The sequence below is a fragment of the Maniola hyperantus genome, chromosome 22, assembly GCF_902806685.2.
Source record: "Maniola hyperantus chromosome 22, iAphHyp1.2, whole genome shotgun sequence".
Classification (NCBI taxonomy): Eukaryota; Metazoa; Arthropoda; class Insecta; order Lepidoptera; family Nymphalidae; genus Maniola; species Maniola hyperantus.
The window spans coordinates 6,159,707-6,171,750 of record NC_048557.2 but is presented as its reverse complement, the minus strand read 5'-3'; the positions used below and the strand labels follow the sequence as shown (position 1 = coordinate 6,171,750).

The 12,044-nt window shown below is 37.3% G+C and overlaps 1 protein-coding gene across 1 annotated transcript in view; it reads left to right on the top strand.

Moving 5' to 3' along the window:
• Sox102F (transcription factor Sox102F) overlaps positions 1–12,044 on the top strand; it is a 152,664-nt gene that overhangs the window by 72,990 nt on the left and 67,630 nt on the right. The window contains exon 3 of the mRNA XM_034980550.2: positions 437–581. Coding sequence (XP_034836441.1) covers positions 437–581 — 145 coding nt within the window. The remainder of the gene's footprint in view (positions 1–436; positions 582–12,044) is intronic.

The window sequence follows — 12,044 nt, the reverse complement described above, 5'->3', positions numbered from 1 at the left end:
CTACTTTTTATCCCGGAAAATTTAAAAGTTCCCACAGGATTTTCAAAATCCTTAATCCACGCGTACGAAGTTGCGGGCATCAGCTAGTCTTAAATATATAAAAGGAAATGACAACTGACTCACTGACTGATCTATCAATGCACAACTCAAACTACTAGACAGAGTTTTGAAAATGCAATGCTTAAGGGGGTAAAACCGGGGCTTGTTTGAGTACTGGTCCACGCGATTGTAGTCGCGGGCATTAGCTAGTTAGTTATATAAACCGATAGATTTGTTAATGTATAAGAACTTAGTTTCGTTTCGCCAGTGTAGCCTGCGCTTTAATGATGTAACTATACCTACCAAATAAAAGAACCTCAATGAATGTATCACATAAAAGCGTAAATAATAACAGTAAACACTGAATCAAAAGCTAATTTTAACGGTTTTGTTGCAGCGAAAGACGCGGCGTCTTGGACGCGGCGGCGCTACAAGCGTTAGCCGGTGAGAGCGTGCTGGAGAAGGAGCGGCAGCTGTCGGAGATGATCCTGCAGCTTCAGATGGTGAGGGAGCAGCTGTTGGCGCAACAGGAGCATAGTAAGGTTAGTGCATCAAAGTTATAATAGGGGAGCGGGGGGGGCTGGTTGCAGAAATACCTACTTTTGTCATTTATACAAACACGAATATTTTTCGTACTATGAAAAACCTAATTGCTCAAGTATTTTATCTGATTACTACATTCAAGTAGTAAGGATAATATATAATTAAAAACCATTACCTACTTAGCTAAGATTGTTGATAAATTAGTTATTCCATTGCTAATCACTATACTGGATGTAACCAGAACGCTAGCAAAAACTTAGCGTTCTTGTTACACTACCTAAACACTATCCAATACCAATAACAATTTGCCTCATTTTGTAGTGTTGGTGATTTAATATTTTTCAAACCCGCAATGTATAGCGTGCAAAAACGTGTCAATGCCCCGCCTACCACGCTGCATTGACTCCGAGTGGCCTACTTACGCAACGTTCATTGACATCTAGCGTCAGTCAGATGTTTTATTTGCAATATATCGTAAACTTGAACAAAATTATACGATTTTTAATCATATCAGTAATCACCTATCTGTTCTGTACTATCACCTGTCTTTGTTTTTGCCAGCGTTCTTGTTACACCCTGTATATACATATGTAGGTATTGTATTCAATGTTAAATTGTGTTCCGTGCCATGGTCTGCATTGTGTGGATTGTCTTTTTTGGCTTGATGATGATTTCATCATCGTGATCATCAACTGATAGACGTTCACTGCTGGACATAGATCTCTTGTAGGGACTTCCACACGGCACAGGTCTTGTGCCGCTTAAATCCAGCGGTCCTTGTGACTTGTTAGATGTCGTCTGTCCCCTACTTAGTAAATTTCCGGTGCGAGGTTACATTCTAGCACCTTGGGATACCAACGTCTACACTCTACGTCATAGCAGGTTTTCAACCTGCATTTATGTGCTCTGTTCCTTGGTTAAACGGCTTTGTAACTCGTTGATCTGGTTCTCCAACGGATCTGTTCGTTGCTCTTTCCATCGCCCGCTGAGTGACTCTGCTAACGTTAACCAATTTTTATAAACCCTTGCACTGCTAGTCGTAGCAAATACTACGAACCTAAGAATTTGCTTTGATAGTCTAATTTCCGAGGCGACCCGTTTTGTTTACCCTTTTTGCAAATTAAGTTTGTTGCGCCTCGATTCGACGCTGAAAGACTTTGTTGCCGGGAAAAGTTTAAATAGGGTCTGTCTGTTTGTCTGTTGTGATGTTTTTAAATTCAATTTAAATCTTTGTGCAGTTGTTTGTTTTACGGAACGATGAACTCTTATGACCATTGCTGGTAAAATACCTATAGTAAATAGACTAATAAACTTTTATTAGCTAATCAGAAACAAAGTATCCATACCAATATTATAATGCGTATGTGTTTCTTTCTGTCTGTCTGCTAGCTTTTCATGTCTTATCCGTTTAACCGATTTCGACAAAACTTGATAAAGAGATAGCTAATATCTCGGGGAAGGACGTAGGGTACTTTTATCCCGGAAAAACGAAGAGTTCCCACGGGGTTTTTACGGGGGCATTTGCTTGAGATGAAGAACTATGTGGATGAAGATTGCTAAGACGCAGTCTCCCACTCGAAGACCTTTCGAATCCAACGTGGATGCGGAAATCCGTCAACGAAAATCCGTAGTTCTTTCGAAAGGATACTGATTGACCTGAAGTCTCACTGTTAGTGGCCAAGTTTCACTAGGGGTACGTCATTACTGGTAGGACACACTGTTCAAAGACTTGTCCTCAGGTATTGTGTTGTGCTCACCAGATCGGTTATTGACTTCTGTGCAACTTTATGCCTTTAAACGGTCATAACAAATATCGTGTTATGGTAATCAAGTATCATATCATATTTCATATATCGCGAGCTAAATCATTTATTAAATTTACGACCATTAAGGAACTGTTAGCTCTTTAAATATGATATTCCCCATATTTAAATAGCTTCCAAGTTAAATGATTTTAACTTTACAGCTCATAATTATTCGAGAAATTCACATTTTGGAGACATTTTGACGTCTTTTAATATTTTGATTGGTATATGTACAGTGTACACGTTACATTTATTTATTTGATTGGTTTTTCTGAGATTAGAAACTTTCCTTAAATGCTCCACCTATTAATAATTAATTCATCTTACATTGTAGTAACAAATTTTTATAATTTTGAAGTTCTAATCAACCCACTGCACTAGGTATTGTCGTAGCTAGTCTTAGCACTTAGTTTTACGACTAATAAGAGTGAGATTATCTATGATTGTAGTATTGTATGATTTTGAATCTCAAAATGTCGTAAGTTCTGATCTGCTCACCGCACTATTGTTATTCCCAATCTTTGCACTAAACTTAATGGTCTTGGTTGTAGTATTGTATGATTTTGAATTTCAAAATGTCGTAAGTTCTGATCTGCTCACCGCACTATTGTTATTCCCAATCTTTGCACTAAACTTAATGGTCTTGTTTGTAGTATTGTATGATTTTGAATTTCAAAATGTCGTAAGTTCTGATCAACCCATTGCACTATTGTCGTGGCTACTCTTAGAACCAGTAAGAAATCTATCAGCTTTTTTAAACTGCATTGAGTTTTTTTAAATATTTACTATTTTCTACTCTCTCTCTTTAATTAAGTCTGTGATAAAAGTGTCGCTGAATTTTCTTGATCTTTTATCAGAAAAACATCTGGTACCTACCTTTTAAAGTCAACAACTGGCTTTTATTATAGGTTTTCTCCAAAGTGGGTTTCACAACACCACTTTTCCTATCACAATCCCTTACAAAAGGGTAAGTGCGGGACAAAGAAGGGGACCCTTGTATTCAAATCTTTGAAGTTCGTGACCTTGCATGCTAAGCGACCGTCTGGACATCGGGGTTGAATAGAATAGACGGATTTATCTCTGCGAGAAACAACATGATCAATTTTGCTAGCTTCTTTTGCACCTGGGGTTCAAATTGATTCAATGTGATGCAATCATTTCAATTGGCGAGATGTGCTCTTATTAGCTGTTTGTTTGGAAATTTCCACAATAATTTCGTAATTTCCATCATTGTCAATAGTAGGTAGGTACCTACGCGACAGGTCTAGATAGCAATGGAGGTGGGGACGCCCCGCACAGCCCCCGCGCTAACCCGGTGTGGGATAGCGCGGGTGACGTGCGGGTGTGTATGTCCCCCGCCTTATACCCCGATTGCCATCTCGACCTGTCGCGTACGTAATCTAAGATTCCTAAACTAGTTTTCAAATCAGTATCCTTATTATAAATGCGAAAGTGTGTTTGTTTGTTGGTTTGTACGTTTGTTGGTGTCTCCTTCAATCACGTCGCAACGGAGCAACGGATTGACGTGGTTTTTTGCATGGATACAGTCAAAGACCTGGAGAGTGACATAGGCTACTTTTATCCCGAAAGGTCAACGAGTTCCCACGGGATTTTTAAAAACGTAAATCCACGCGAACGAAGTCGCGGGCATCAGCTAGTTATAAAAACCGTCCAAGTGCGAGTCAGGCTCGCGCAACGAGGGTTCCGTACTATAGTCGTATTTTTTCGACATTTTGCACGATAATTCAAAAACTATGGTGCACAAAAATAAATAAAAATCTTTTTTAGAATGCACATCCGAATCTGTTTTAGGTAGCCCTTTCATATGATACCTACCCCACTAGATATAGTTAGTTATCATACTTCAAAAATTGAAAATAGGTACTAATTATTAGTTTATGACCACAATTTAATTTTTTTTGTGTGATATAACCACAAATTCACGGTTTTCAGATTTTTCCCCTAATGCCAGCTAAAACGGGAAGTACCCTGTAGGTTTCTTGACAGACCGACAGACAGACAGACAACAAAGTGATCCTATAAGGGTTCCGTTTTTCCTTTTGAGGTACGGACCCCTAAAAATAAACAAAATTCACACGCACCTTTCATTAGGTATATCGGAACCAATATATAAAGCACGACTTTCGCAAAAACAGCATCGTGTATTTCCGCATTACAAAAAAAAAACACTCATATCATAGGTTCATCAATTTAAACGCTACTCATAAAGCATAAAAGGTAAAAAAGGCTTATACAAAAATATCTGATTGCGAATAGTGTATTGATTGTAGAGCGCATTGAACGTGCAATTTGTCTTTAATTCGGATTCAGATACAATAGTAATGAAAATCCTTTCATCTCAAATCAATTTCATGTATGTATGGTGTGCTTGTATGAATACTTATGTGTATGGGTGAAACTGTGTACATTAGAGCTGTGTATGTAATTTTTGAATCGAATACTTGACTCTAAATCGAATGGCTCGAGTTGGTAATAATTATAAATCTTTAAATAGTGCCCATAGAGAAGAAGTGCCCCAATAGAAGTTCATAGTACAGTCAAAGCTGTGGTATGCTTCAGGACTATGAAGCATAAGAAAAAACTTTTTTGAGAAGATCCACAAATTAAAATTTACTTTAATTTACAAATTAATACTCCCTCTTGAAATTCGCAAAATACATAATATAGTAATCACTAACTTTAGTTCATTTATTTTTATAATTTTTATGATAGTGTTTTACCTACACTTCAAGGAAATCAGTACCCTTATTATAAATGCGAAAGTGTGTTTGTTTGTTGGTTTATTGGTTTGTTGGTTCGTTGGTTTGTTGGTTTGTCGTCACGTCGCAACGGTGCAATGGATTGACGTGATTTTTCGCATGGGTATAGATACAGACCTGGAGAGTGACATAGGCTACTTTTTATCCCGGAAAATCAAAGAGTTCCCACGGGATTTTCAAAAATCTACTTCCACGCGGACGAAGTCGCGGGCATCAGCTAGTTACTAAATAATTTAAAATAAACAGTCGCTTCAGTACTGAGTGAACATACGTATCACAAATTTCGTCACTGGCAGTAAGCGGAATCGTGGCCGGGTGGTCAAGGCATCGGGCGCGCGCAGAAGATACAGGTTCGATTCCTGCCGGTTACGCAATTTTTTAAATGTATTTAAAATTATTCAGTTCATTTATTTTTAGTAGACGATGGGTAGAACTAGTAACGTGTTTGCAACTTTTTTAGATGCTGATGCAACAAAGATATTCTCATAATTATGGAAGAGCGATGAAAACAAGAATAATAAGAATTAGGCACGTAAGTACGTAGAACTTTGATTGAATACGAAAGAATACAAGTATCTTTGTTATTTTCTTATTCGAATCCGAGTTCAAGTTGGTGGTAGCAATTGAATCGAAAGATCACTCGTATTGTTATCGTAGGCGAATGTTTTTTTCGTAGTCGAAAGTTCGTAAAACATCCCTAGCGTATGGTGTTTGTGTTAGGGCGCCGACTGCAACAAAGACACTCTCATACTAATGAATCAGCGATAAAAACTCGAACTCTCGATCACATGCCCTCTGTAACAGGGCTGCCGATAAGTGAAGTAGTTTTTTAAGCTTCACTGTCATAGATTACAGAATATATGGCAAGAATTAGAAGTTGGAACAAAAATTTCTCAGGAGTGTAAGCGTTTAGGATATCAGAATTAATTTCTTGTATGATAAAATTTCTTGTGTCAGACACCGTGGTTAAAAATCTATATCAGGTAGGTAAGTTTTCTAAAAAGTAGATAAGTAAAATGTTTGGACTCCACTGTACCTTGTTTTCTTCAAACAATGTTTTCGAAGATTATTCGAAAATATAATACACTATAGACTATTAATTAAACTTTTGGAAGAAAATATTCAGTCAGTATTTAACTAACCTGCATATGTTTATTGATTTTTTATTGCAAATATAGACTATCCTGATAGAGTAAAGAATAGGGCAATCCAGCTGTACATAAAATAATTAGGTACGTATGTGCATAAATGAAATTTACTTAGGTACTGTTCCATACAATAAACTAGGATTTTTCAACCCTTACAAAAGTCAAGGGAAAAGAGAAAAAAACGCAATGGTCAATATTTTCCATCAACAAAGAAAAAAAGCGTAGTAGCGTACGCTTTCCTTCTATTGTGAAATGAAAAAAAAAGGTTTTGTCCGTATTAGCCCGCTAGCCAACCCTACAATTGTTGACTGTACAGATTGAAGAGGCCTGCCATAGATGCGCAAATGGGTACGGGTAATGGCAGCTCGTATTCGCGCGTTTTTTCAAATGCAGAACGTCCCTTTGTTGACTCCGGATCCATTCCGAATAGGCGCGTTCGATACTGGATGAATTTTGTTTTTTTTTCAGCCAATGCTTGTTGTTTTCTGTCTTTCAGCCAGCCAGGTTTGTTTAGGATTCGATTGGGCTCAATTGATTTGCATGGCATCTCTACGGTATTTCTACGTGATACACGGACTAACCTTTTTTTTACGGCAAGGAGGAAATCTTGTTAATATATCTGACGTCCTGGGAAAGACATTGGGTTACTTACGTAGGATTTTTACCTTCTAAAACCTGGGTGGTTCCGAGATCTCTTACGAACATTTCGGTGAATACTTATCAATGATAAGTTATCATCAAGATCGTCATCGATAGACGTCCACTGCTGGACATGGCTTTCTCTTAGGAACTGACATACACCACTGTTTTACGCCGCCTAAATCCAGCAGCTCTCTGCAACTCGCTTAATGTAGTCTGTCAACCTAATAGGGGGTCTGCCAACGCTGAGCTTTCCGGTCTGAGGTTGCCATTCTAGCACCTAGGGACCCTAACGTTTAATCGGTTTTTTGAACTATGTGCTTCGCCCATTGCCACTTCAGATTCGCAAGCTATTTTAATTACCTACTCTGGTTCTACGGATCTCCTCATTTCTAATTTGATCACGTAGAGAAACTCCAAGCATAGCACTCTCCGTCGCCCGCTGAATATTATGTAAGAATACCTATACGTACCTACGGATAATAATATTGTGCATAACAAAATGCAAAGTGTGTCTGTCTGTTACCAATTCGTCAACCGCTCTGACTAAATTTTCTTAAGATCGAGTCGAGGCAGTTAGTGCCCGAAGGTGGACATCGAATAATTATGGTCCTGTAAAAACATAGATTCCTAGGGGATCTTTGAAAACCCGTAGGTATCCTCATGAAATATGGAACATCTTCTTCTATGGAAAAATCTTGTAAACCTTTATGAAGTTGTTATTCTGTAATTACCTGAAATTTTCTTTTTTTGTCCACTGCGCTACTTTTATGACTCGCTTAAGTTAATTACTTAGGTACCTACTTAAAAGTACCTACAACTTCTTAACCCGTAGATTTTATGTACTAAATCGAATTTATTTTTATCAAGTTACAAATCTCTACCTCGTTCTTATGTAATTTGTTGTCACATTATACGATTCTGAATATCTGTCAAAAATATTACCTACCTACTGATTTTACCAACCCTAGTCCCGTCAATTAAGAGCAAAGTGACACAAAACATGATTATTTGCAAATAAGAAAAATCCTTGGTTCACTTTACACGTAACCGGCGTAGGACGCACCTATACTTACCTAGGTATATTCTTTCGTAATCTTACATTCATCCATTCAAGTCAATGCACCTGAATAAGGGCAATACCAAAACAGAAGTCCACGATTTATTTTTATCCGTCTGCGAAGGCACTCATTCGAATTAAATATCCGTACATCTGTACGCACTCTGCGTTGATAACACGGAACACCCCACATTGTGCCCTCCCTGCGCCCAGACAAACGGAAATATGAAAATGAAACGGCGAAACGGAAAAACGCATCAAACACCCGCGCGGCACGGCAGCTGGACAAAAAATGAACACAAGCGCTTAATTCGCAAAAAGCCCGTTTGATGTTTACTAATTGACAATCAGTCGAGGGATGCGTCTCATTGGTCCGCTTCCTCGTTCCGTTTTTAAAAATTAAAGACAAAATAAATTAACGGGGTGGCTACTTTTTTATTCTTTGTTTTTTTTTGGCAAGCCGGGCGTATCGCTATGCTGTTACCTATCTGTTTTCTGAGTGCCTTACCATACGATATATAAAAAAATACTATCCATAATAGGTAATCAGTCAGTTAATGGAATTATGTATTTACGGAAAAAATATTAGTAGGTACCTACTTACTTATTAAACTTCAAAGACAACAGAGTTAATAATTTTTCTTCGATCAGTTTTTTTTAGAATAGCCCAAAAATATTAAAGTCGCCTATGTAGGAGTTTCAACGGTTGATTTTATTATAATTTAAAATGTATTGTAATTGTGTATTGTATTGCTAAATTAAGTAGATACCTAATTCGTTTTGTCTGCCTTCAAAATCTGTACTCTTTACCACGCCATGTTGCTCTTAATAGAATGAGAAGCGCAGTTTGAGACTATCTATCTATCGATAGATCTATGTCATATCTATCGATATGGGTAGGTATAGTGGTGGACAGATCGAAATGGCAATCGGGGAGGGAACGCCCCGCACACCCGCACAGTCCCCGGGCTAACCCGGTGCGGGCGAGCGCGGATGACGTGCGGGTGTGCGGGTCGGTCCCACGCCACATACTTACCGTGATTGCCATCTCAACCTGTCGCGGACTATAGTTCTCTACCCATAGAGAGATATTATTTTTCTTTTAATACTTATTAAAAATTAATTTAATTTTTGATGTCTGAAAAAATTTAACAAGCCTACTGCTGGCAGAAGTCTATTGTAAAATGGAAAACGCGAAAAATTTACGTAACATTAAAAATAATATGACTCCGCTCTTTAATATTATGAAGTGCCAACATAAAAGTGTTAAAAAAGTCTTTTTAACGCTCGCTCGCCACTTACAAAAGCGTCATGTTGGTAATATTGACAAAATTAATTTCTACCGAGCGCATCCATTTACATCATATTCCAAACACTCCAGCTCTACACTTAACCGACTTGGTGTTGACACTTACATAAATAAAATCTACACTAAAATCGCACATGTCAACGAGGTGCATTTAAAAATTGCTCTGAAACGGAAAACGCCAGGGGTTACCGTCAGACCAATTAGTTTGTGAAAGAAGCCGACGGACAGGACAACGTTTTGATTAAAAAAAGTTTCAATATTAAAAAGTTACGGCACTTTACCTCGCTGCGCTTGCCATACAGCGCAATTGGATTGGAATAAAAAAACACGCGATCGTTTTGTGTCTATTAATATTTTAAATATAGAACGCGTAACATGGCCGAGATGAGATGTTCCAGAAAGTTTCTATTCGTATTCGGTTTTTTTAATTCGATACAGCGATGTGACAAGAATACCCGACTGAGTTTGTTGTGGTCTCTTCTCAGACCAGAACTCTCGTAAATTTAGTTTTAAGTTGACGTTTTAATTATCACCACTAGGTACATCATTGTATTGCAAATTCTGCAAATAACAATCAGAAAGTGTATTACAATAATACCTACGAAATCTGAATAAATGATTTGAGTTTGAGTTTGACATTTAAAATTGCCAACATTTGTAAAGTTTCCGAGTTATCGATCTAACTATTCGTTTTGAATCGATTACCTACCAAGTATTAGTGTACAAGGCAATCACTACAATGATAATTTTATTGTCCGTACCAATCGGATAGCTGTCATACCGCACGTTTTAATAACCCATTTCCAATTTTAATCACGCCGTAATTTCATAATTCCGTTGTAAAATCCCGCCTACGCTACGCCTGACGTCACGAATCCACTTCCTATCCAAGATCATAATAACCTATTTATACCATCTATTGTTTTCCCAATGATAACCGCCGATTCAAATTATTGGCTGTATTACACTAGATTTTCCTGCAAGCGACTCGCGACTTTATACCGCGAAAATTGTGAGTTACATGAGTGAAATTCGCACAGCAATCCTTCACTAGGGCAGTTCGGTATTGTAGTGGGGATAACAATTGTCTATTGTCGATGCCTATCTCTTTTGCGCATCGGTAACAACGGTGTTTGTTAGAAAGAGAAGCAGAATAAGGTCGTCCCGTTCTCACACAATGAGCGTGGAAATGGGCACGCCTTTGTAGTCAGTATTTTCCTCCATTCGCCCACGTTTATTCACTCATCCCATGTAATCTGTAATCTGCGCATGTCCTTTAGATAATTGTTATACCTAGCTAATGCGTATTTTATTTAATTAGACGTTAGTAAAATACTTCTTTGAAGTAGATAAGTATGTGTATCTCTATTTTCTTAGAGGTAGTTACCTATATGTTTCAATTGACTTTACGCGAACTATTCAAAAATGTCGTGTTCTACAATTTTAAGACGAAAATTTTACGTACGTCAAAAATATACCTACTAATCTCCAAAAACTTAAACTAGTTGTTTTTAAGGAAATCTGGCAAATACAGACATAAAATATATGATTATTAGTTTCTCAAAATGTTTCCACAAAATTAGACAAGTCTTGTATTCATTAGGCAACATTTGTTAATAAAGTGTTAAGAGAGACCGCCGTTGCCCGTTAAATAATCGTTTAGTAAAAAATATTATTTATCAAGACCAGAAAAATGAAAAGCTGAAATTTTTTTTATTTACCTACCCACTGTTTTTTATACCATCAAAGCATAATAATTTTAATAGGTGCTTATTGTTAAAACTACTGAATATTATCCAGCCTATTACTAAAAGCAATACTCGTTTCAATTTCGTAGTGCCTACGTTTTCTCTAACTGGTTTACTCGATGTACTAGGAACACATAAAATTTTGCAATGGCATCTGCATTCTTTTGCGTATGAATTTTCCAGTCACCGCTAGTGACGGGGCGGGAAATCGTATCTATCGATACTAGAATTAGCGTATTAGGTATTTATTGATTTACTAGATGATGCCCACTTTAGCTATTATTTAAATAGGTAGGTACTCATAATTCAGGTAACAATTTTGTTACTGTTACTATAGGTAGGTACTATTGACCATTACCATTGATGCATCCGACGATTCGAAAGTACCTAAGTACTTGTAAAAGTTTATTTGAATAAAAAGATTTTTATTTTTTTATTTTTACCCATCACTAGGTACCCAAATGCGAACGTGAGTGGTCTATTCGTTTGTTCTTCAATCACGTTACACCGAAGTAATGGATCGACGCAATTTTATGTAGATACCTATCGGTATAGGTAGGTAGGTCTAGGTATATTTAAAGACTTGGAGAGTGAGATAGACTACTTTTTATTCCAGAAAATCAAAGAGCTCGCATGGGATTTAGAAAATCCTAAATCGTGACAATAACGCAGGCATCAGCTAGTAAAGAAATAGAAAAGTAGAGCTGCAAATTGCAACCAAAATACCTTATAATTGATCACGTACCTAATAGGTAACAATATTAAAATATTTATAGGTGTTTCCTACGATATTATCACGATATAAATTAATTTAAATCTATCGATGTTAAAGTCGACATCACTGAGCAATATTTAGCAATTCATCAGTAGGTAGGTACTTCTAGAAGATTAATTGTAGAGTCGTGCATTTAATTTGTGCAGAGCGTGTAAGTGGTTATTTGGAGTCCGTGAATATATGATGTACGGTCAATCA